Raw genomic sequence first — 26901 nt, 5'->3', positions numbered from 1 at the left:
GTGTTTGTAGTTAAAAACGGTCACTTTACAAGTGGTGAGGATTACTTGAGGATTATTGTGATGTTTTTATCAGCTGTTTGGACTTCTGACGGCACCCATTCGCTGCAGAGGAGCCAGTGCAGAGCAAGTGATGCAGTGCTACATTTTTTAAAATCTCCTACAACTTATCCTGAGGTAGGGCTGCATAATACTGCACATATTGTTTTCGCAATCACGATTCTCCCATAATGCACTCAAAATATATTTAATGCACCAATTTTTAATATTGGTTCAAGTGAAGCCACTGAAACCACTCGCTCTTTTTCGATCGCTAACATACGGCGCCTCCATTCGGTCCCTCCACACAGACGCAGTAAGCAAGAAACACAAGCATTATCGATTCCGATTTTTGTCCCGCTCCACACTCACATGGAGGAGGCGTTGGAACTGGACAGACGCAGATCGAGATTGAGCTTCCCAGAGCTGAGGATGTTCTCCTGAGTGGGCTGCTGGGAGCTGGGCTGGGCGACCGGGTCCATGATGATTTCGGAGGCCTCGCTCTGCATCTCCACGTTTTCCTGCTGGCCCCTGCCCTCGTCCTCCTCCTCTTCTTCGATCTCGCCGCAGAAGTGGGCGGTCTCGCCCTCGATGATGGGCTGCAGCATCTGATTGCGCCGTTTGCTGGAGGGAGAAGCCTGTGCCGAGAGAGGAGAGCCGGTTATTCTGCTTCCTCTGTGCTGAAAGTCTAGCCAATACAATCCTAAAACAACACCGGATCCTATTTCAGCTCAGTGTCAGCTTTCATTTCACAATCCGATCATATTGCAATATCATTCTTAGAATATGCATTAATTATAGACTCCAGACTTGGTTTCAGATCGCAAACATTAATTATGTATCATTTGTAACCCCAAATATCCAAAAGGCTAATGTGGGTGTGGAAAAACCAGAGGAACGGGGGTGTCTTACTATGATAGGGGTGATGCTGACACGGGTGAGCATCTGCTTGACCAGACGATATCTGCCATACAAGGGTTTCACAACCAAGCGCTCCTCTCGGGTCACCTGCAGGAGGACGCTTTCGTCAGAGCACTGCATTCACGAGGAAAGCGTGTGTGTGTGTGTGTGTGTGTGTGAGAGAGAAAGAGACACATACTGGGCGCCCATGAAGTCCTTCATAGTACAGAAGATTCTTCTGCAGGACTGTTTTCTCGCTGGCAAGCTGCTCCTTGGTCATTTTCTGCACAGAGCAACACATTAAATGTACATACGGCTGCATAAACAACATAGATATTAAAATACTAGATATCAAAAAAAGACTGCCTTAAATGGTAACAGAGAACAACCGGAGACTGATGATAACAATTACAGACTTTTAAGTTGTTTTGAACACAACAAAACTCATGCAGAATTACACAATCGTGCAAAAATTTGTGATCGGGGAAGATTCGTTGTGTTTTTTAAGTCTCATCAGTTTTAATATACATGAATATATTTGAATAAATGCATTCTGAAAAAATGAAACCAAACAATATTTAACAGCACAACTTCTTCCAACACTGATAAGAAATAATGATTTTTAAGAAGAATGATTTTTAAAGGATCACGTGACACTGACGATTGGATCAATGGTGCTGACAATCTAGCTTTGATCACAGGTATAAATGACATTTTAAAGTATTTTAAATCAGAAAACCACCTTTTTAAATTTAATAATATTTCACAATGTTATCTTTTTCTCCTGCATGTTCGGCCTTGATGAGCACGAGAGACTTCTTGCTCCTGACTTCTTTATAAACCAATAAATATCTTTCTGATCGCAAACGTTTGAACATCAGCGTATGCACGGTGAATGAAAACAACGTGTTCTGAAATCCGCTCATATAATTACACATTTGATATCCTTGATAACTGCATGGAATCATAATCCAAAGCAAAAAAAATAAATAAAAATAATGACTGGTGAAATTTTGTCGACTACGGCAGCCCAAAAAAAGAACCTGTGCAAAAGCCATATGTAAATGTAAATGTAACAATTCTAACTTCCTGAGAACGTTTGAGAGAATTCAAAATACATTGATTAAAAAAAAAAGCTGGACTCACCCTGACGTCCTCTGGCCAGCCGTCCTCGGCTCGTTTGGTTTGGACGCAGTGCTGAATGAGCTCCAGCGTCTCTTCTCGCGTGGGCCGGTGACCCCGAGCCTCGCTCTCCACGGGGTCCTCGTGACTCGACTGATCCAGGGTGGATCCGAAGCTCTTGGGCAGAGTGTTGCTGCGTGGACGCGTCTGCGGGGTCAGCTCACTCTCGGCCTTGTGTTTGGCATCTGGGCGAGAGAGACAAAAAGAGAGAGCGAATTAGGAGCCAGGCTTGCTGGTAGCATTCAGGATGGAGTTGACCACGCTAACTAGGGCTGCACGATGAATCGAATGTGATCGTCACGTCCATCTTGTCAGTAAAGCCGGTTCTGTAATCAGCAGTAAATTCCAGATGATATGAATACGCTAAGCAGTGATAAAGGTACTGAATTATTACATGCAATTTATTATAATCAATTATTAACAGATCTCACATTACTTAGAATGCAATTAGTGATGTATAAGAATATAACAATCCTTCTTATCTAACAAAGCTGTTTAAGTCTAATCAAAATACCCATAATTGCTATCTGGTAAATTACAAACTTGCTAAATTAGCCCTTTTTGCCTTCAGTCTGATGAAACACTCAATCATTTGTTTTCAGGGGTCGCACAATAAGTGTTCTGGGTTGACTTTTCCAATTTCGTTAAAAAATACTTCTTTTTGTGGCTACTCTTTTAATTTAGACCCTTCATTGCAAATGTATCTTTAATTTATTGCCGTTTCTTGCACGATTTTGCATGAATGTAAATATTTAAAAGAAACCATACTTTCTTCATTTTCAGGAATTGATTTTGATGTGTATGTGAATTCTTTAAGAAACTCTTATAATTCCATTGGATGTCTTATAACGTAATGTAGTGCTCTTTAGATTATTGTGTGCGACCCTCATTGTCTTTTGTTCTTATACGTTACCCTGGACCACAAAACCAGTCGCACTTATTCAAAATCAATCATGCACCACCCGACAGATGAATAAATATGATGATGTATGGTCTGCTAGGACAGGACAATATTATGGCAGAGATACAACCTTTTAAAAAATCTGTAATTTGACGGTGCAAAAAAGCTAATGAATAAATTTGTTCAAATTAAGTTCTCAGCAATGCATATTTACCAATCAAAAATGACATTTCAATGCAATTACGGTAGGAAATGTACAAAATATCTTTACTTAATATCCTAGACATTTTTGGCATAAAAGAAAAACCAATCGTTTTGACCCATACGATGCATTTTTGGCTATTGCTACAAATATACCCCAACGACCTCAGACTGGTTTTCACATTTTCTCTCTGTAATTCTTTTACTGAATATGTTTATTCAGCTACTGCTATAGAGGTTTTCTGGGTTTCTTCTGCGTGGGGCACATTTAGAGATATACCACTGATCACCGAACCGTTCCTCCCTGACAAGACGCATGACAATCGCAGCTTTTGCCTAATCGCGATTTATCGTGCAGCCCCAACACTAACCGAAAGAAATACAAGGCCAGTGACCGACCTCGCCCGGGATCACCACAAACTACGGAAAAGTCCATCAGTAGCGCACGGACAACCTCACAAAGTACACTATCAGAGGGCCAAAGAAGCATTTTGGAAACACAGGCTCTGCGACTGAGAGCAGCCTGTGAGCCCTTGAACCCGATATGAAACATACACTTTAGATGATTAAAGAAGCTGAGACACGTGGCTGAGAGCGTCCCGTAGCGGGAGAGCGTCTTCGAGACCGCGGTCAGAGAAATGTAGAGAGAGAGATGAGAGCAGAGAGTGTCAAACTCAAGTCTACTTACTGCTGCTTAAGAGTACTTACAGAAGTGGGGCGCCTGTCTAGAGGCATTGAGGGGGCGTGACAGTGTAAAATGGGGTGTGTTCGGGACGGAGGAAGAGGACGAGTGGCGTCTGTATGACTGAAGCACGGCCTGGTGCCTCAGGGAACCTTTGGGTAAGAGGTGCTGTCGTCCTGCCGATGCGGGCCGTCCGAGTGGATTTAGTTAAAAAGAAAGAGAGACTTTATACGACAGTGCACCTCTGATGGGGGGCATCAAATGGAAATGGATGATGGGAAGTGTGGGGGGGCCAAACACAGTGAGCGGAGGGCTCTCCAGTAGAGTATGAAGGGTGGTCCCATGAGAGAGAGCCCCAGAGCCTCTACAGACATGCAGTGTAAGGTGTGCTTCTCCCACAGAGGACAGGGGAGCAGGCCTGGGCCAAGACCGCCCAATAACATATGACACTGACTATCAGAAAGTCCACACCCATATCGCTCCCCCGGCCCACACAGGCAACCTCACCTTTGAGCTGCTTGCGGATTTTGGTCAGATCGGTCATCCACTTCAGCACCTTTGGATCAGCTGCCTTGTCAGCGTGAGACGGCTGCGAACGAAGCACAAACACCAGTTCAACCCATCATGCCTTATCCAGAGCCAAACAATCAAACAGAGCAATATATGCAAGCGCTATGGACAAGTCTGGTAGCCTAATGCAGTACATGTAGCTATTTGTTTTATTATATTATAAATAAAAAGACAACAGATAGAATAGAAAAAGCTAGTGTTAGTTTTTATCCATTTATGTTTTGTTACATTATTAATTAATGCATGCGGTTCAGCTAAGAATATTTATAAGGTTTTTTAAATAGTAAAAACAGTAATGTTGTGAAATATTTTTTTACAACTTTAAAGAATATATGTTAAAATGCAACAGAAATTGCGATGCAGAGCTGGATTTTCAGCATCGTGCTGTGTCACATGCTGATTTTCTGCTTGAGAAACATCTATGATTATCAATGTTGTGTCCAAATGGGTTTTTTTGACGAATAGAAAGTGCAAACGTACAGCATATATTTAAACTACAAAAGCATTACATTATACGTTACTGTTCAAAATCAGCAAAAGAATTTAAAGGAATGAATACCTTTATTCAACTGGGATGCATTAAATTGATCATTAAAAGCTTTCTATTTCTGTTCTATTCATCAAATAATCCTAAGAATTGTTTGTAACATTGATAATAATCACTGATTAGCCAATCGGCATATTAAAATGCTTTCCGAAGGATCATGTGACGCTGAAAACTAGAGTAATGATGCCTGATCGATCACTTTTTAAACTATATCGAGCTGTTTTAAATTGCAATGAGATTTCATATTTTAGATTGGATACATGCAGATTTGAAGATTACTTCAAAAGCACTCCAACCTTGTAGTTTCTCTCTTTGTCGAACTGTTCCTCAAACTGCTTGATCTTCTTCTTGAGGTTCTGGAGTTTCTTGGTGAGCTGGTGGGAGACGTTGTCTCCCTTCAGGCTGTCTTTGGAAGAGAGGGAAGCTCGGCGAGGCCTGAGAGAGACGTGACACGAGCGTGAGTTTGGCTGTCAGTGCATCGGAGTCGTTTATAAGCGCTCTCTCTGCTCACCTCCCACAGGACAAAGCTTTGGTGGAGGATGTAGCATCGTGGTCCTGCTGCAAGAACCGCTGACTGTGGCCGAAGTCCAAGAAGCGTCGGGCCAGCAGCGGCTGAGTATCGTCTTCTAGAGGTAAAGGCATCATGCGGCCCGCCAACGGAGACAGCTGGGCTTCTCCTGACTCGGTCTCCTCTTGCCATGACATAAACACCGGCACAGGGTCTGACAAAGACACACGCGCGCACCGCCGTTAAAGCCAATGACATCAGCATAACGCCACAGTTCGATCGCATACACGTCCACGCAGAGTTAGAGGTTCACAACAGACCTGGGTTGCTTTGTGCAATTCTCCCGAAGTCTAAGCGCGCGTGCGAAGAAATCAGAGCTGCTCCGACACATAGCGAGCGAGCCAGAGAGCGCATAAAAAAAACAAGACTTCCTCTTAATGCTTCGTGGAAATAGCACTGTGTTATTTTGGCAGGTCACGCTTCTGGGTAAGCATGTCATCCACCCACTCAAACGTTCACACACACACACACACACACACACACACACACACACACACACACACACACACACACACACACACACACACACACACACACACACGTTCTGCATTTAAAGGGTTAGTTCACCCCAAAAATAAAACTCATTAATAGCTCACCCTTGTTTCGTTTCAAACCGCTGACACCTTTGGAACACAAATTAAGATATTTGATGAAAATATGGTTTGATAAGGTTTTGATAAACGATCCAGGTGCAGAAACATAGTAAATACATCATTTACATACATTTCTGTTGTGTTGCTGTCTATGGAGTGTAAAAGAGCACCCCGATTTCATCAAAAATATCCTAATTCGTGTCCCAAAGACACGAGCGATTGAATAATGACAGAATTAACATTTCGTGGTGAACTGACCCTTTAAAGAGCTGCTACATCAGCCATTGTTTATCGTGCTCGATGCAGGGAGTCTCATGCTCAGAGAAGAAGTCACGTTGACCAGAGAAGGCTGAGAATGTACTGGACCGGGGCCTGCTGTGGAAACTCAGCCGATCAAATTCGCGCTGCCTAGATGTCTGACATGGCGGTTGATTAGAGAAAGCTGATGCATTCGCTGATGGCAGATGGTAAATAGTGGGAGTCAGCAGGACTGACTGGGTGCATGTGAGGAGCCGAGGGGTTAGTCAGAGTCTCGGGGTGGGGGTCAGCTCAAACCGAAGGCGTTTCACACGTGAGTGTTTAGAGTCCGCTTGACGTCAGAACTGGGTTCGGTTGACGTGAATGCTAGAAAATGGTCATCTGGGGTATCGTGAATTAATAATAACTGTAAATGGGCTGCAAAACCGTCCCATTCAATAGTTTATGCTTGCATACTAGGTGTATATTTATTATTTATATGTAAATACACGTATGCATATATGGGTCAAAGACGTTAAGATGTCCGCATCAAAAGATATTAACAAAAAGTGATTTTATGTACACAGAAAGCACATTAAATTAAGCAAAGTGTCTTCTTTTAAGGTTTCAAGCAAGTTTTTTTGAGGAATAAAAAGTCAAAAACATTCAGTGTAACCCAATATTTAGGTAAAAATTTAAATATGTAAAATGTATTAATTAAAACGTGTAAAAGAATAAGGAAGCTTATTACAGTTTATTGTGTTTAAATCTTTACGGAAAATTTAGTAAATCAGAGAAAATGTGTGATATTTATTTTTGGCTCAGAAAAACAACAACAATTTAAAGCATCTTTGACCCATGCACATAGTAAAAATTGTTTGTATAAAGTATATAGTTATGCTTGTCGAAATTTATATATGTAAATAATATATTGGGTAACACTTTATTTTAGGGTCTCTTAACTAGTTATATTAGCCGTTTATTAGTAGTAATTAAGCACATGACCTTATTCTACATCCCTAATGTTAAACAACTTCCGTTCAAATAAGCAGCAAATTAGGAATTTATCGAGGGAAAAGTCATAGCTAATAGTGAATAAGTGTTCCCTATTACAGCCTGATACTGTTACCTGATATTTATATTGCATTCCTCTGTTGTTATCATTAAAGATGTGAACTACGATTACTAAAACTTTACAGTTATAGTTATTCTTGGAGCTGGTTATCTGCACGAAAGAAATCTGTCCTAATTTTGCAAAAGCAAAACGCTTTGTACAATCGGGGAACACTGATTCACAACATTCCTGATAGTCATGTATGCACATTAAATATTTTGTGCAATTTAATGCGTGAAGTTCAACACTCTTCTTTCCGTTCAACATGCATTTCCATATTTAAATCCCTTGATTGATTTTCCATTAAAATCAATGCGAAAAAATGCAGGAAAGGGCTTATAGTTCACTTAAAAATTAAAATTCTGTCATTATTTACTCATCTTGGAGTACTTCCAAATCTGTATGTATTTTTTTTTTTATTTGCTGAATACAAAGGAAGACATTTCGTACGTTTGTAACCAGGCTGTTTTGGATCACCATTGGCTCCACAGTAGGAAAAAAAACTATGGAAGTCAATGTAGATCCTGGTTACAAACCAGGTAATGATGACAGAATTTTCATTTTTGGGTGAACTATTCCTTTAATGCTACTTGTCCTAGATGAAATCGCTCCTCTGGCAAGCATTGTGCCTATTCACAATGTAACTCAGTGGTAGTTTACTGTGGTTTGCAGTCAAAATAAGGCAGTGTGAGGAGGTGGCCGTGGGAGAAGGGGAAAGGGAAGGGGCGGAGCCAAACTTGGGATCAGAAACAGCTTGAGAGCAGCGATGGACGAGCTGGGGGAGGGCTGTGGAGATGCTACTTACCGCTCCCTTCTCTCTGCAGGTGCATACATGTGAAGTCAATGGGTGGGAAATTGATGGGGCATGATGCTGACCAGGCATGGGCAGAGAGAGAGAGAGAGATAGCACAGAAGAGTGCAATGAGCTATGAGCCTCACACACACACACACACACACACACACACACACACACACACACACACACACACACACACACACACACACACACACACACATGGCTAGCATTCCTTCAGATCCCATCAACCATATTTATAATTCACACGAATCTAAACATTTCTGAGAAAATGTGTCAGTGGGTGGTTTATAAATAATAATGGTTTACTTTCCGTATTTATAGCTCTGCGATCTATTAATCTCTCGAGTGTCTAATTCAAGGGCGCTGTTAACATTCAGTATTTCTGTATAAATATTAGTGTTGTCAATCGCATCCAAAATTATTATTTTTTGTTTACAAAAATATGAATGCGTGTACGTCTAAAGAATATAAATGCACACATAGTATATATTTTTCAAATATTTACATGTATACTTTTATATAATTTAAATTATATCAAATATACTAAATATACAAACATTATATTTTCATATATATATATATATATATATATATATATATATATATATATATAAAAATAAAAATGCCTGTGTGTACACATAATAAATATGCACAGTATATTGGGCGCAATTAATAGTCACACACAAAACTTATATGAACTTAAGTGTGAAATGTTTTTTTCCCCACCATAATTTGCACTTAGTTAAACCACAAAATAATGGCAGATTTCAAAAGTTTCACCACACAGAAGCTTATGCAACTCATTAATTATATATATATATATATATATATATATATATATATATATATATATATATATATATATATATATATATATATATATATATAAGTTTTTTTTTTTTTAATCAAGCTAAAAAAAGTTATTTTAACTGTTTATTTTCATTATTTTGCACATGTATACTTTTTTTTTTGCTGACATTAGCAGCTGTAAAGTACTTATCTTTTACAGAGCAAGATCAGAAATAGTTACCTTCTTGTTCACTGTCTGAGAAAATGCTTCTGCTCAAAGACTGAGGGCTGCTGTCTGGTTCTGTGCACTCGTTATTAGCATTCAGGTCACAGTCACCGGACTCCTGCGAATCGTTAAGGAGCTCCGATTAGACGCTTCAGCACAGAAAAAAAAACAGACAAAAGTCCTGGTGCTGTTTTAAAAATACTCACAAAGGTGATAACATCAGCCTGATCCATCTGCTCATAATCGGAGTAGTCCTCTAGTCTGTGTGAAGATGAGAACAAATGACTATGAACGGCACAGTAAGGTGATGACGAATGCGTGATCTGTTCCCTTCACGCATGTCAATTATAGAGCTCTTTAGAGGTCTTGGAAAAAAAACCTAGTCATATTTAGTCTATTAATAAGGGCGTAAAACAAGCAAGGAGAATTCAGGCACCATTGCAAAAGTTTAAGCATACTGAAACTTACGAGTCGCACCCAAACACGCCATACAATCTAACAGACTGTGACTCTGGAATCTAGGACGCTTGCTTATCCGATGCAAGGTGTAACAGGCTTACAAAAGTTTTTACGAGAGCACAATTGGAAGTTTACAAGCTAGAGATTTCTATGATTATTTCCCATTAAAAGGAACAGAACAATTTCGCATGTTCCTTGTAAAATGTTATTTTTGGAAGCTTTCAAAATCACCCATTACATTTTATTTCACTAATGGGCTGCAAAGCAGAAATACACTCTCTCTCACACACACACACACACACACACACACACACACACACACACACACACACGCCTCGCCTGTGCATCCGAGCGTGAGGTTTCATACTCGATGTGCATTCTTGCGTGCCGGTGTTCAAGGGGGTAAAATATATTTGTGCGGTTCAAATGCCTACATTGAAATCAATTAAATATTAAATATATGCTTATATGAAAAAAATATTCAAGTATGTCACATTGAGTAGCGTGTGCTATTGTATTCACTAAACCATGAGAGTATAAAATGACTATAAAAGATTTGTGGTATTACTAGTTGCTTATTCTTAACATAGTTGCTGTTTATTAGTACTTATAAAGCACATATTCTGCATGACTATTTTTACAGCCCTAATTATCCAGTACTTAAACTTAACATTTATCTTACTGTTAATAAGCAGTCAGCTAAGAGTATGTTGAGGAAAAATCGCAGCTGGACTTTAAAATGCATACTTTTAAAATGCTACAACGTGATAGGGAAAGTGGCTAAAGCATTTGCGTTCATATAAAGATGATTTTTCATTTTTAGTGCCATGTCAGCATCTTAGGCTATTTTCACGGCAAAAACAATATAATAAAAAAAAATAAAAAAATAATAATAAAAAAAAATCAGCAAATCAGAGTTTTTTCATTAACATAGGATAAAAATTCTAGAGGTTTTTCTGGCAAAATCCTACTAAATATAACTCTTTAAGTGAGTTTTCTGCTGGACAATTCAATAAAATGTCTGACAGAAAGGGGAATCTTGGAGAATTTATAAGCTCTTCATTTTCAGTCTGTCTTTATAAATAATAAATTACAGAAAAAAATAAAATAAATAAATAATAATATTTAATTTATTAATTAATTATATATATATATATATATATATATATATATATATATATATATATATATATATATATATATATATATATATATATAGGAGGACTCTGTCATTTATGTGGCATTAATTTACTTATTTAAAAAAGCTGCATGAGGTAATTAGGAATTTATGAGTGGCACATGTCCAGATGCAGAGATTCCTACTGAAACACGAGTATTTCTCTTTCATCAAAAGGGCAAATGAATTGTGATGGTATCTCAACGCTTCGAATCCAACCTTTCTGTGCCGAGGCTCTCTGCATCTATGAGAGTCTCCGTGTCAAGGTCCATCCCAGAGCTTTCTTCCGTGACAGGGCTGCTGAGCTGAGAACCTTGAGATTCCTGCGGGTGGAAAAGGAGAGTAATTACCACTGACTGCACTGACAGGTTTACAAGTGAAAAAGATAATAGCTTTTGGCATTGGACTGGAAGATAATGCACAATGCCAAATGTTCTGAAACGCTCAAACACATCGAGGCCTCGCGCGTGTTTACTGATGACGGCGTCTCAAGGTCGGGAGCTGATAACATTGAGGAATGGGGCGGAGTGTTTGCGTCGACTTGGCCAGGTCACTCTTGTGAAAGATTTTGATCTCAATGAGTTTTGAACCCGGTTAAATAAAGAAAAAATGAAAACGAAATGACCAGGTGGCGGTGTCGTTCCTCAGGGAGGGCTATTAAAAGAAGGTGACCCGGTTCATGTGTTCCTAACCTCTGGCCAGGCCACAAGAACTTTATGCACGTGCACATGGAGGGAAGAGAAGCTTCCCAAAGAGGCCGTTAATCCCAGACACGCTCGTCATTTCATTACACCTCATAGTCAAGAGATGCAAACCTTTATCATTAGCTCTGGCGCTTCATCTCATTACCTAATTATCTACTCGAGGGAAGTGCTTTATCTGAAATGTTTCGTTCGCTCCGGCGCAACGCTGAAGGGGGATCGCCTCTGCCCGCTGAGAACAGATGATGGCCTGTTTATCTGACAGGAAGGCCCTCGTTTCTCACTCTGCTGAGGAGGAGGCATTGCAGACCTTGCTGATAGCATAGAGACTAAATATGTTCAAGGACTACAGAAATTATTTAACGCAGTGGTTCTTTACCTTTCTGATGATATTCAAAGCCCCCCTAGCCCTAGTTTCATTTTGAAGTTAATATATGAATTCTAAAATAATGTGAATGAAAAAAAAAAAACTCCCGAAATGCTTTTCCGGGATCAATACTCTTTTAACCAACTAATCTGCATCGCGGCATGAGAGGGTTTCTGCAGGCATCATCATATCTTATTTAAAGCTTTTTAATACTTTTTTAATGCCATTGAAATGTTTAAATGCCACACACAAGATTTTATTTTGATTATAAATCAATAATTGTTATTAATATTATCATCATCATCAATTTTTTTCAGCTTTAAATTTATGCATAAAGCACGTATAATCAAATTTTTATATTTCATTTACATTATTTGCAAAATATCCATTTCATGATAACGGTAATAATAATGGCGTCAAGTGACTGTTAATTAGTGAACGTTTAACTCATTAGTTCAAGCGATAAAGCAAGTGCTGTTTTTATAAATGGACCACTGAATCATTGACTCGAACGATTCATTCAAAAGCACAGAGTCATTCAGTAACTGCTCGGCGATTAGCGAATGATTATTACTCATTTGTTGAATTAATAAAATCAAATGTCAAATCCGCAATCGTGCCGATATTCAGGTTTTAGAACTCTCTTGGTCGCCTCATGATGCTTAACAAGGCTACAGCATAGTATAAATACAAAAACTCCATCTTGTTATGGTCAGTACATCCATCAACTGTCATTTACACATCTGTCCAAACAACCGGCGTTACGACTATTAGCACTAGTAAATGGCTAATATTCTAACGATATGCATGCTAATACAGAGCTAATAGGTGTAACCGTAAAATAAAAGCGTTAAATTTTTTTGCTTTTCACTTGTTTTTAGCTTCAGCTAGGTTGAGAATCACTGGTATAATCCCCGTTCCTCTGGCTTCTTTACTTCCGCACTAAATAAAATCCAGAAAAGCGTAACGCTAATGGCTTACCTCGCTATTCTCTGACGGCAGGCTCTCCTCCGTAACCTCCGGGAGAGTCTCGGCCTCTGCCTCAGATTCAGACTGCACATCTTCATGGTCCTCAGGCCCTGCCGGCTTCTGATTAGGGCCGTTTCTGTGGAGAAAAATACAGATTCGCGCGCACACCAAACATTAAGGTTCAAATTTCGGCTACGAGTAGAGACTGCACGTGCCGCGTGTTTTGTCGAACTCACCCCTGAAAGGGCTGGGAGTCCAACACCTGACTCTCATAGCTGCCGAGCTCCTTGTCAATAGACGTCTGCAAGTCCAACAAATGCTGTTCCACCGCAGCACGGATGGTCCTCTGGATTATACTGCAAGTAAACACATTCAAGGCATCTCACTCAACTATAGGACAAATATAAGCTTCCTATTGAGGCCAGAACACACGGTACCCATATTTATCAGCTTGACCTTTTTAACAAGGACAGCCAAGGAGTTTTCAGCGCGAGCTCAAAGATCTTACAAATAACCCTCCATTCGGAGCACCGCAGATTCTTGTGTCTGAAAATAGAAGTGTTTTGAGAGCACTAGACGTAGACTAGCATTACACCACGCACGTCTCTAATGCGTCCCGCACTCAGGCTCTGGTTATGTCGAAGTCGTAAGAGCAAACGATCCCCAGCACGCCTTCCTAACCAAGCTCCACGTGCCCATCTGGGCCAAAAGGCTCATTGAGTCACGCTGCATTTGCGTGCGACAAAATTCCAGCCATAAATCATCAGGGGATGGTGTTGTTTATGCCGTGCACCTAAGCGCTGCAGAATTTCACGACCAGATGCACTGGTTTTGCTTGAAGCTGCTGTTCGGTTACAGATACTTTAATGCATTTTCTGCTCCGAGGCCGTTTCAAAGACGGATAATATTCTTCCTGCTGCCGACAGTCAAAGCCATCGACTAGTGGGACAGAAAAAGCTGAAAGTGATTTCTTCATGTACTGTTTAGACATGAATGTTTTTCAGTTTCTCTGTAAACAATTAATCTACATGCCTCCTCCAGTTTGAGATTTTTAAGATAAGGTCTAAAGATAGATTTTTTTTTAAAATTGCAATTTCAATAGTCAAATGTGTGTTTGTTATACAATGCCCATGGTTTTTTAAATCTAGTAATCACACTTTTAAAAGCAGTCTACATAATATATTCAAGTTTTCCAATGCTTTGTGAATTTTGGTTCCAAAATGTTGAAGGGGTGAATAAAAATCAATCAATTTTCACTAATGAATTAATGGTCTAATTTTGTTCTTCCAGATTTAGTTTAGTTCATTAATATCAAATAAGCTCAATCCTATATAGTATTGGCTGTGTATCATTATGAACACATTTAGCAGAACGTAAGCAACATATATAGCAATTTGGCTCAATTCCACTTTCAATTCTAAGTCGCAAAGTCCAGACGGTCTCTCAGTCTGCAAGACGGCATGCCCTAGTTATCTGCTTTTAAGACCATAATCACATTTGTTCAGCTACATTTTGCCTTCTGTCCACCTAAAAGGTCTGTTTATTGCATGCTGTGGCCGTCTGAGTCAACAAATCTGATTTAGGCCAGAGGATAATTGCATATGGTCCAAATTAACATCAGAGAAATGAACTACAAATGGACCTATTGGTTTAAGAAAGGCCGTGTATGCTGTTCATGACAATAGCAAACAAACAAGACTCTGATTCTGGACGAGACTTAAACGCATGAATTATATGGTTGCAATTTATTTGTAAAAAAAAAAAAAAAGACACTTACGCGGCAGATCCTGGAAGAATGCTGATGGAAGAAATGTGCGAACTGGAAAGAGAAGAAATGGAAAAAAAACATTATGACGATTATATAAACTGTGATTTTTCCCACAATGCATCCCCATATATATGTCATCGGAAAAAAGACATTTATTGTACATTTCACGCGTCACGTACACTGTAGAAAAACAATTTTTTTCCGTTTCCTGTAAAGGTCACAGGAAACACCAGGAGTGGGCATCGGAGAGGAATGACGGGCAGGATGACTTTGCAGTCCCATAAACAAATTTAGACATGTTAGGAACGCTAGCTTACATAACACTAGCCGTCTGCTACTTGTTAGCGCCCGTGTCAGGTTCTGGGAAAGGAACAAATAAGGCCTTGACTGATACAGCAGGTGCTCGTAGGCCGGGCCGCATCGGCACGCACAAATGAGTGTGTTCAGAAGCAGGACAAGCGCGAGGTCCGTGTCGTTTGGCAGCAGCTGTGCGGTCTATGGTACGATGTCATGACCCCTTATAAGCTTTCCAGGCTGCTGGGAAGGCTTGTGTCCAATTCATGTCATCCCAAGAAAAAGGAAAACCCTAACAACTAACACCATCTAGAAACTAGTCTACAAGATCAGAGCATCAAATGATTTTCTGATTCCTAGGATGTGAGCCTTTATAAAAAGAAACGACCACAGAATCAGACCTGTTCACTTTTTTGTCCAATTTAAGATTTTTGAGATCTTTTCTCATTGTTAATTTATAAGTAGCAACAATTCGACAACTTAAGGCAACATGCACAGACAAATATTACCGTTCACTCACAACAAATAAATATAAATCACATGACCAGCTAATATCCAAACAATCCAAGCAAAAGTTACTAAATATTATAATATATATATATATATATATATATATATATATATATATATATATATATATATATATATATATATATATATATATATATATATATATATATATAGTTGAACTGCAATGGCAAAAACTACTAGACCGCACTTATCTTGGTCAACTTAATGTAGATCTATGGCACATCGAAAAGGCTTTGCCGTTTCAAAAATGGCCTTGCTATTAAAAAAGGAAGCGTCATGAAGAAAGCAAACGGCTGCTGGGACAAGTGGACTGGAGAAGCACTTTTTGAAAAATGCAGTTTTTTGTGCTAGTCAGCACTGAAAAGTGCATCGCTTGATATCGCAAGAGAGAACAAAACGAGCCTTGTTTAAGACATCCTCAGTATCTTTCCCACACAAGAAGCAGAGATCGGTTACAGTAATGCGTTCACACTGACCGTGTATTACTCAGCATGAAGCGCTCTAATAAAGAGCCTTCTGTAACATCCTTCCATTCATTTCTTCTGCAAGACCTCACCTGAACTCCGACTGAGCCTGAGAAACGTTAAAAGTACTTGATGCATGATATAGAGTGAGTTTGGCCGGTAACCACATGACTGAATTTAATTACATGAAATATTTTTTGGATTTCATAATCTTTCTTCAGTGTCTCTCTTTACATATCAACAAGCATTTAGCATTTTTTTAGCATGGGTTTCCGGAGATCAAAAATGAACTTGAGCTTGTCTTCATCTAAAAATATCCATCATTCACAGGTTTCTTGCATTGCCGGTGTTTACTGAACCGCTTACAAGTGAAGAAAAGGAGAGAAACGTATTATAGCTCTCTTTAGAAAGAGAAATCGGATAAACAAGCGTGTACAGTGTAAATCTAGCTAAATAATTTAACGACCAAATGGAAGGGAACTCAATACGCCAACAAGTAGAAAAGGTGTTTTATTAGCAACAGTTCAAAGATCCCATTACTTTTCCACTGATTAGAGCACGGTAATAACTTTCACTGTACTGCGGTACCTGTTTTTTGTAACAAGACAAGGCTGTTTACATATTTGTTGCAGACAAAAACACTGAGCAAGATCTTTGCAATGCATGCAGAAAATAATGCCTAATCATGATATTATGAATCTAAGACTTTCTGATCTGATACTGCCACAACACACTGCTTCAATGAAAATGCATGCTAATGCTAGCTGTAAACTGAGCCAATATGTAATAGCGCTGTGCCTTTAAACAGATTTCTTTTTTGCTGATATAGTCATGCAAAACCGTTTTGACCAATAGTATCACAGCCTATCGCGTCATCCTTTAAAATATTTTTACAGGGCTATGAATAACCAATAAGGGTGAGCGGAGCTAAGAGTAATATGTTGTTTCACTATGAGATCGGATGAAGCTTTAAAAAGGATTACAGACAGACTGCTTCCTCTGACTCGGCACTTTGTGTTATCAGCATGACTGGACAAAACACACACACACACACAGCACTCATTGGTTGTGAATTAAATGCCGTATCATGCAGTGATTCATCAGTTTCAGCACGAATCTCTATCTCTTTCACCAAATAATCCAATTTCCACTCATTAGCAGTGTTGCGCAAGTTAGCAGGGGCTTTTCAGTCATGCAATCGGAGAAGGCGGCGAGCCGTTTCGTTATCAACGCACATGCATCCTCGGCCGAAAACCGATAAACAAGACGGTCTGATGGGAGCAAATCAATCCAGTTTCCCCCCAGAACGACAGGCATCCTCGCTCTCGCCAACATCCGCAGCTAATTTTCCACTGAATGCCTGGAGATGTTCTCCTCTGAAACATTACCTGTGGAGAAGGACTTGACAAGCCATGCTGATGGGTTTGGTTGTCGTCGACGAGCCGTTCTGGTTGTTGGGCGTGTGGTTATCCTAACTGAGCACTTTGTGGTGCTAAAGTCTGTATGAGCAGGTCGAAGAGCAAACACAGGCTGCCGGCGCTCATTCTGCGGAGTCCTGTATGTGCTGTCTGACTGTGTGTGGGACACAGCACTCTGCTAAAAAAGTGCTGCAGTGGAAATGCTGGACCCTCGCTTAAATACACGGCCGTCTGACGCAGCCTCGTCGCTAGTGCTCTGGGCCAATCGTCTCTCCATACACACACACAGAGACGGAGCACTCCCTCCCTTCAACTCAAACACCTGTTAGACATTTATATAACCCTGTTACTGTCCAAACAACAGACAGTTTTCACCCCGTACTGCACCGCCGCTTACAGTTAAAGGAATCACTGTCTGATGAAATCGCACATAAATACATGAACACAGCCAGAAGATGCCATCTTAAACGGGTAGTTGGGATTAAAATGTCAATTCTGTCATCATTCACTCACCCATGTCTCACCGCCCAAACTAACAGTTAAGATTTTGGTCGGTTTCTCACACAGAACCATTATCTGGCTTCAGAAGACTTGTAATAGCGTTCAAGCAATGCAGATCACTTTATATTAAAATAATTTAAAATTAATTTTCACTTTTTACATGAAGGAAGTCTTTATCAATTTTATAATAAAACTAACGTTTCTTTACAAACATTAAATAATATTCATGAATTGAAAAAAAAAAAATATTATATATATATATATATATATATATATATATATATATATATATATATATATATATATATATATATATATAAAATTGTTTTTTTAATAAAATTCATGAATTTGCATCCTATTAAGAAAATACAAATAAATCCATTTTCTGGTGTCTCTTTATGGTCTTGCCCTTTTTAGAGTTAACTATGTAATGAAAAGGTTTACATAAAAACCTTGTATGTAATTAAAAAGCTTATAGCAGTGCTGTCAAACGATCGCCATTAACTGCATCCAAAAGAAACGTTCTTGTTTACATAATATATGATTGTGTACTGTGTATATTTGACATGTATATATGTATGCAAACACATTAAATGTGTTTATATATTTATATATTAAATATATTTAAATACAAAATATAATGCAAATATTTTTGCTGTCAAGCGATTAATTACGATTATTGTTTCTTTTACCTGTATTGTGTATACATAAATACACACGTATATATTTAAGAAAAATATGTTACATTTATATATTATATATTATATATATATATATATATATATATATATATATATATATATATATATATATATATATATATATAAAATGGAACTTTTATTTTTAGTTTTGCTGTTTCAATAGAGAAATGATGACTACCATATGAAGGGTAATGGTGACAGAATTACCATTTTTGGGTGAAGTATCCCCTTAAGCAGCACACGACTAACTCTCCCGAACCGGTCGGGCACTGGTCTCAGCCGGATGGTGTACATGTCACACTTCCTCGAGTTCTGAGGATGAGGCGAGTGTATCAATTAACTTGAAACAAAATAAGAAGTTTCCACTCCAGTAACCAGTGAAATGACCCAGTTGTCATTCCCGATGTAATTTTTATGAGATAATATGAGAACGAGAAACCCCATTAAACAAAGAGAGATACAGAGGATGGCAGAGTTATACGGACGCTGCGCTCATGGCATGTACTCCGATAGCTCGGTCACAGCGAGTATCAAATTTCCCAGCGTGTTATGCCTGCTGCTCGACATGCTCAGGTGCTAGGATGTCAAAAGAAGGGTGAAACCCAATAAATGTCGCTGGATGCCTGCGGTAACGCTTAAAAAGAGGAGTGGAAATGAGTTATTATGCTTTCCATGTACGGATGATCAAATAGGCCAAGAGTTCACGTTGAGTCAACACTGCACTTGTTTTGATGGCTCAGTACAAGAGTGCATGGGAAAATTACGAGACTTGATCCAAAGGGAAGGACTCTCAAGTGTGTTAACACAGATCTGTCCAGGAGGTCCCGACGTCTCTCGATGCTACGACATACAGAGGTCCTCGAACTCTAGTGTGCCATAGTGGCTGAAGATCTAAGCTCGAAACCAAAAGGTTGCAGGTTTGAATCCCACAAAGACCAATCAATGATCAATCTTTTTTTCCGTGGGATATTTGCTGGAATTGTGTTCCTACAGCTCAGCTGGTAGATTATAGCACCAGCCAGGTTCTTACAGGTTCAATTCCAAGAGAATTGTGAATAATCTCATTTAGTAGGCCATCAAGTCATCATTATCATCTCTATCATCTGTAAAGAACTCTCTGTGAGGGTGCAAGCATCTACGAAGGCCTCTCTATCTATCATGTAAAGCTGTGTAGGCAGTCTTTAGGCGGTAAGAAAGTAGTAAGTGACCCTTACACCTACAGACCAATGCTGTCAAAGACTGTTCACACGTTCCAAAGCTTGAACAACATGTCTCAAGAACACCGATCTACTGACGCTTATTTAAAGGTTGTGAAAGTATTTTCCATAGCTGGCGAAGGATACATTGCAGCGCTTATATTTAGCTTTATGTGCGACACCCTTTCAGATTCCAGTGGGGCACAATGTGGGCAAGAATAATCACTGGAACCCGACGTAAACAAGCCTTGCTGCTCTTTACCAAGATGCCACCAAATAGAGACGCTTTGACCTTTTTCCTCGTTTTACCATCTATAAAACATTCCTTGGATGAGCTAATCCTCACTGATTATTTCAGAAGCGCACAGCAAATTATACGACAATAAAGCAATTTCATGCTGACTGTATCATTTGAAAGACTGAAAATACAGGCCGCAAAGTATTTATAGCACATTGTTTGGTAAATTGCATTCTCTGAAGTTAATCATTAATTGTTTACTATCCTGGCACGGCAAAAACTTCCTCATAACATATGATAAAAGCTATAAAAGGCTATCTGCAAATGACAGGCCATTAGAGATAGCATTACAGCATCAAAAAAAATAACAATGCTCCTGTATGCCTCGCCCATGTCCTTAAGAGTGTTTACGAACGGAAAGCCTTATTGGCCTTAAAAGGGTCATGACATACTTTTAAAAGTTTTCTTTTGCTCCCAATCAGACCGTTTTCAATGGTATTAGTGGTTTTGCTGAAGCTTCAATGTAAACTGCCACTGTAATGCCTGGCTATCATCTTTGCACAGGAAATAAATCCCAAAAATCATCAAAAAACACAATAGTCAAGACAGAGGCCCTTTATATATCAAGGTGATTCGGAAGAAATAATGTCCTAAAGCTAGAGGAAAGAAACGCTGGAAAAATGTCCAAACGCTTTTGTGCGGAAATAACCCGTGGGGCGAATCTTTTAAAAGCCTGGCACTGATGAACAGCTTATTATACCCAGAGCGTTTGGATGTGCTCGTATTAATTAGCAGCTCCGCTCCGCCCATTTCCCAGCCGATCACGGTGTTTGCTGGTGTCTGACTTGGACTCACAGCAGCAGCTGCCATCCGAAGCTAAACACTTCAAAGTGGGTAGGATTAGCAAAATGTACATAAGATCCTTTTACGAATAAACAGACAGGGCGCCTGGAGCTGCGCCTCGCACAGAAGATGGTCTGAACTTGTTTAGGTGGGGAACATCCTTTATTATTATTATTATTATTATTATAATAATAATAATAATAAAATTGTCACATATTTTGGTGCGGTCTGCATTTTGTAACACTCATTAGTGTGTCAAATTACTATAAAAGCAACGTCAGACGCCAAATTCTAAAACAAACTGTAAATAAAGTTTCTTGTACGCCATTTCCATGATGCAACGCCTATGAATGTTATAAATAATTCACTTCTGAGAACCCTAAAAGGGAGCGGTTAATGGAAGAAAACCAATGAAGCAGCGGAGCCAAACAAATCATTTTTTTGGAAAGAACGCAAGATTATAAATCTGTCTCGCTTCAGCAAGTATTTCCCAATGTTGTTTTGACACATGCCAACTCTCATGGCCGTCTGTTTATTAGCATTAAAGGTTAAAGCATTTAATCACCTTAAACACAGAGCGACCGTCCAAACACTGTTACCTTATCACTGAGTCACTTTTAGTCTCGATCCAAAACACCTATCCGATTTAGCTTGTGAAACGCGCTACCAACCCATTTTGCGTTGCCTTCCCAGACACCTCTCGGCATGTCTCATGAGAAAAGCTACAGGTTAACGACAGCCATTCATCATCTCTCCACACCCTTACACGCCACGCTTAAAATCTAGAGCGCGTCTATAAAAACAGCTCCACATAAAAAAAACATGCCAGGCTCATTGACTTGGTATGGCTCTGAAGTGCTAGCTTTATAAACACGGCATCAAGGCAAGGCCAGCTGACATTTAGGACGCCTGAGTTTGAAGTCACCCTCTGAAAGCGTGTCCTGATCGACTTCAGAGGAACATCAGGGCTCAGGTGGATGATGGGTCAGGTACGGGTCTCAACGCAGCGGGCAGATGAGGATCAGAGACGCCAGTGTTGAAAAAGCTATTCATATTTTCAAACCCTTTTGGGATCGGTAATGCTATACTACAACATGCAAACAAAAAAGCAGCTACTTGAGGGCAAAATGTGCATTTTTTAAAAGCATTTACTTACTATTTAATCATGCAGTTTATAATTTAACCGGAGGCATATTTTTCTGGCACAAAACATTGTTTATTTAACTCGTTTACTGCTCGTTCATTTAGGTCGACTCCCATTGAGGGTACAGCGTTAAACTTGGACAGAAATACCGCCTAACTTATATCATTCTAAATTAAATAGATATTTTGTGTACATAAGCGGTCTGTTTTACTAAAATAAACTGGACTTTCCCACACCACAAAAGCTAAAAACATTCCTATGCCTTTAAAGGATTCAGTTCACCTAAAAATTTAAAATCACACCATGATATACTCACCCCTAAGCTATCTTGATGTATATATGACTCTCTCTTTTTTCAGTCAAGAGTTTTTTAAAATTTTTTCCTCCCTGGTTTTTCCAAGCTCGATAATGCTGGTTGATAGCAGTCATTATTTTGAAGCTCTGTAAATCAGATATATCCAGAAGTAATGCAACGCAAAAATAATCTATATTCTATTTACGGAGCTTCAAAATAGTGTCCGCTATCCAGCAGCATTACCAAGCCTGGAAGAGCCAAACTACAATTTTAAAAAACTTTAAAAAAGTATAGAAAGTTCAAGAGAATCGAATGCACTTGAAATCCTTCGTAACGTATACTTTTATAAACTTAAACGTAATCCTTCTGAACCCACATTTTTGTTACGTTAACACAATCTGATGATTCATACCAAGAGCCGGCAGTAAACCATGTCAGCATTTGGTGAGTGGCGCATATGTGAGGTTATGTAAAAGGGAACTTGTGTTACTGTACCTTTAAATACATAAACACACACATGCTCGTATTAAATTGCACAGGGAGATGCCTAAGAGGGATCTCAGACTAGACAGATCCCAGATGAAGATGTTTCTAAAATTGCTTCTACCTGGAGGAGGGGGCGACATGGGCATGTTTAGGGGAAAGAGAGGAGGGACCATCCTCCCCGTCCCGCGGGAGCTCCTCACAAGCCTCCAACTTCTCTTCCTCCAGGAGCTCAGTGATCTGCAAGGGTGAGAGAGAGAGAGAGAGAGAGAGAGAGAGAGAGAGAGAGAGAGAGAGAGAGAGAGAGACAGAGACAGAGAGAGAGAGAGAGAGAGAGAGAGAGAGAGAGAGAGAGAGAGAGAGAGAGAGAGAGAGAGAGAGAGAGAGAGAGAGAGAGAGAGAGAGAGAGAGAGAGACAGAGAGAGAGAGAGAGAGAGAGAGAGAGAGAGAGAGAGACAGAGAGAGAGAGACAGAGACAGAGAGACAGAGACAGAGAGACAGAGAGACAGAGAGAGAGAGAGAGAGAGAGAGAGAGAGAGAGAGAGAGAGAGAGAGAGAGAGAGAGAGAGAGAGAGAGAGAGAGAGAGAGAGAGAGAGAGAGAGAGAGAGAGAGAGAGAGAGAGAGAGAGAGAGAGAGAGAGAGAGACAGAGAGAGAGAGAGAGAGAGAGACAGAGAGAGAGAGAGAGAGAGAGAGAGAGAGAGAGAGAGAGAGAGAGAGAGAGAGAGAGAGAGAGAGAGAGAGAGAGAGAGAGAGAGAGAGAGAGAGAGAGAGAGAGAGAGAGAGAGAGAGAGAGAGAGAGAGAGAGAGAGAGAGAGAGAGAGAGAGAGAGAGAGAGAGAGAGAGAGAGAGGAGAGAGAGAGAGAGAGAGAGAGAGAGAGAGAGAGAGAGAGAGAGAGAGAGAGAGAGAGAGAGAGAGAGAAATGTGAATACCAGAATACCATAGGCCTGCTGACACCACTTCAGCAGCATTTATGTCTAATTCATCATTAGTATTGCATTACATGTCAACATCCTACTCTCCTGTGAGATCCATTTATTATGACCCACACCTATAACGATTATCACCAGGGAGCCTAATTCACCCGCCTGCATACGATCACATGCCTGCTGACTCGTGATTTCACACACACTGGTGATAACCACAAGATTTTATATAATAATGCCATGCATTCCGACGTATTTGATACAATGATTCATTTAAGCATATACATTTTTAACAAATGCAATATTAGACAATTCAATTATAGCGCATTACATCATTTTAAGTCATATTACGTTCAAAAGCATGGTGGCTAATATACTAATATTTTCTGCAGCTAAGTCAGGTATTTCTGTCTTCTTCTCGTGGGTTAGTAGGGAACATCAGTTTACATTTCCAAACATTAATTTGGCCATTAACCGTATTAATCTAGTGAGAGTTTTTGGTCTGAAAACAGCCAGTGCTCCACAGAGATCTGAGCATCATCCAGTCTGAGAACGAAGAAACCGAATCTAGAAGAACTGTAACGTCTCCAAGACGCTTCAAGAAACCTAACTGCAAAATGAATGCTTGAAAATGTGGCAAAAGATAAAATACCGTTGGATTTCTGAGAGCATGCGTTTATCACTAGTGTGGCTTTCCTGAAGACCCGAATGAGTTAAGTAACAACTCTTAAGTAAAATAGGTTTTGATGAAATGCGTGTGCGGTCACAGAGGAATTCGAAGCATGGCACACACGGTTCAAGGCCTGCCTGTGCGTAAATCTATCTGACAGTATTTAATATCAGAATAATTTTGGCACTAGCACACCATCAAATGCACCCTGCATCTGCTGCAGTATTGCTGCCACGCTGCCATAGCAACCGTTTCCCTCCGTATCTGATTGGCCGAGCGGGGCTGCTGTTGAGCGACTGTGCAGATATGAGTCACTTGCAGCATGCAGAACAGATGACTGCATTTTCACATCTCTCTCTCTCTCTCTCTGTGTCTCTCTCTCTCTCTCTCTCTCTCTCTCTGTGTCTCTGTCTCTCTCTCTCTCTGTCTCTCTCTCTCTCTCTCTCTCTCTCTCTCTCTCTGTGTCTCTCTCTCTCTCTCTCTCTGTGTCTCTGTCTCTCTCTCTCTCTGTCTCTCGTGTCTCTCTCTCTCTCTCTCTGTCTGTCTGTCTGTCTGTCTCTCTCTCTCTCTCTCTCTCTCTCTCTCTCTCTCTCTCTCTCTCTCTCTGTCTCTCTGTCTCTCTCTCTCTGTCTCTCTCTCTCTCTCTCTGTAATAGTATTATTATTAGTAGTAGTAGTAGTATCTTTCTTATAACTTTAATTTAAAAAATAATATAAAATGACAAAATACTAATACAATTATTGTGTTTATTATAACAAAAAAATGACAACAACAACAATAATGATAATAAATAGTATTAGTATTTATTATCATTAGTCTATTTCTAATAACTACAAAACAAAATTGTAAAATAATCATAGTCGTAGGATGTATTATTATTATTATTTAATTTCTTATATTGATAATTCATATTAATTATAATAATAGAAAATTATAAAATGCTCATCGAATTATTGTTTATTATACCTAATATTAATAATAATAAAGTTAACAGCATCAGTATTATGTTTGTTTTTCTATTTGTTATGAGTTATTATTATTATTAATAGTAGTAGCAGTCGTATCAATAATTTGTGGATTTATGTAGAATAGTTTTTAGATGTCTCAGTGGACAGAAAAACAAATTGTTGTAAAGTAAAACTTGCAGATGTGAAGGAAATGACCCCTGTCTCTCACCGTTTCCATTATTAGAAACCTAGACGCTGCAGCCAGCAGGAAACCAAGCTCACAGCTTCATCCGTGATGTGTTAATACCTCCAAGAAGCCTTTGTTTGGCCTCAGAGGCTTTGTTAACGTGCAGCCTCCAGATTATACAACAACATCTGCATACAAAAACCAACAGCAGAGAGCTGACTGAGACTCTAATTAAAGCCGCTCTCGTTAATTAGTAAAAGCGCTGTCAACCACGCGCACGAACCGAAGAGGAAAAACAACCCACGCGAACGGAGAACGAATCTCACAGCCTCCGAGGAACAGAAAAACAGGCTGAGCGACTGCGTGTGCCAGGAACGGCAGGCCTGCGCGGTGACCTGCTTTATTTGTGTCTGGCCACGTCAGGTCAGAAACAAGAATCCGAAGAACAAAAGGACGCGACCTTTTTAAATGATAAACACGCAACAGCGAGCGCTGCTATGGAGATCAGGGCAGGGTCACCAGTCAGGGCTGCTCTTAATAAGCCCTGCTTCCTTATACGGACAGATCGCGGTCCACCTCTGTCCCGAGTCTCTTAGTAATACGCAATTATCAAAATTATTTAATCTTAGCACTTACGTAACTACCCCGGCAAATTCAGAACGACGCCGGCCTTGAAACAGGCCGAACAATTACACAAGTCAGCTCCATCTGGTCTCGGCGAGCCCTGGGCGAGGCGTACGGTCAGTGTTTGGGAGAGTCGGGACACGCTCGCAAATAAATCTGGGATTTATGCCTTTATTCGTTTCAGCCCATGCCAGCTCCTTGAGCACTGGCCCGAAGCCAGATGGGTTACCCAGGCCCTTCCCTACGCTGCTGCTTACGTTTATTTGTGTTTCTTACAGTACGGACGACCTTCAGCGGACGGGACCCTGCAATGTTTTTTTATTTCCAAGCACATCTGCAGGAATCCAATCATAAAAACGACATTCTCTGTATAATGCACCACAGAATTTAGATGAATCAAAAGTAGGTCAGTGCATTTAAATCTATTATGATAAATCTATTATCTATTATACTGCTAATAAAATGATCACAACTATTTTTTTTAATGAATAATCACAATATTTTTCCATGACCTAATTGTAATTGTAAAACCTTTGTTTATTTAGAGGGTTTCATTTTCATTTGATTAAAATATAAATTAAATTAAATCAAATGAACGCTTTATGGCTTCATTTGATAAACTTTTTTTTTTTTTT

General features: G+C 39.6%; 1 protein-coding gene across 3 annotated transcripts in view; it reads right to left on the bottom strand.

The window, feature by feature from the left end:
- The window catches only part of fam13b (family with sequence similarity 13 member B), a 45442-nt gene that overhangs the window by 3214 nt on the left and 15327 nt on the right, over positions 1 to 26901 (bottom strand). The window contains exons 7-22 of one of the 3 annotated variants that reach the window (XM_043257001.1): positions 23037 to 23152; positions 14814 to 14855; positions 13273 to 13392; positions 13049 to 13172; positions 11219 to 11322; positions 9570 to 9624; positions 9379 to 9481; positions 8337 to 8402; positions 5531 to 5741; positions 5316 to 5454; positions 4410 to 4491; positions 3929 to 4078; positions 2083 to 2303; positions 1136 to 1219; positions 949 to 1044; positions 409 to 674 (exon numbers count right to left, since the gene is read on the bottom strand). In XM_043257001.1, coding sequence (XP_043112936.1) covers positions 409 to 674; positions 949 to 1044; positions 1136 to 1219; positions 2083 to 2303; positions 3929 to 4078; positions 4410 to 4491; positions 5316 to 5454; positions 5531 to 5741; positions 8337 to 8402; positions 9379 to 9481; positions 9570 to 9624; positions 11219 to 11322; positions 13049 to 13172; positions 13273 to 13392; positions 14814 to 14855; positions 23037 to 23152 — 1979 coding nt within the window. The remainder of the gene's footprint in view (positions 1 to 408; positions 675 to 948; positions 1045 to 1135; positions 1220 to 2082; positions 2304 to 3928; positions 4079 to 4409; positions 4492 to 5315; positions 5455 to 5530; positions 5742 to 8336; positions 8403 to 9378; positions 9482 to 9569; positions 9625 to 11218; positions 11323 to 13048; positions 13173 to 13272; positions 13393 to 14813; positions 14856 to 23036; positions 23153 to 26901) is intronic. The other 2 variants (XM_043257003.1, XM_043257002.1) reach the window with 2 other exon arrangements.

This window comes from Puntigrus tetrazona, chromosome 14 (genome assembly GCF_018831695.1).
Source record: "Puntigrus tetrazona isolate hp1 chromosome 14, ASM1883169v1, whole genome shotgun sequence".
NCBI classification, from domain to species: domain Eukaryota; kingdom Metazoa; phylum Chordata; class Actinopteri; order Cypriniformes; family Cyprinidae; genus Puntigrus; species Puntigrus tetrazona.
This window is presented reverse-complemented; position numbering and strand designations above follow the sequence as displayed.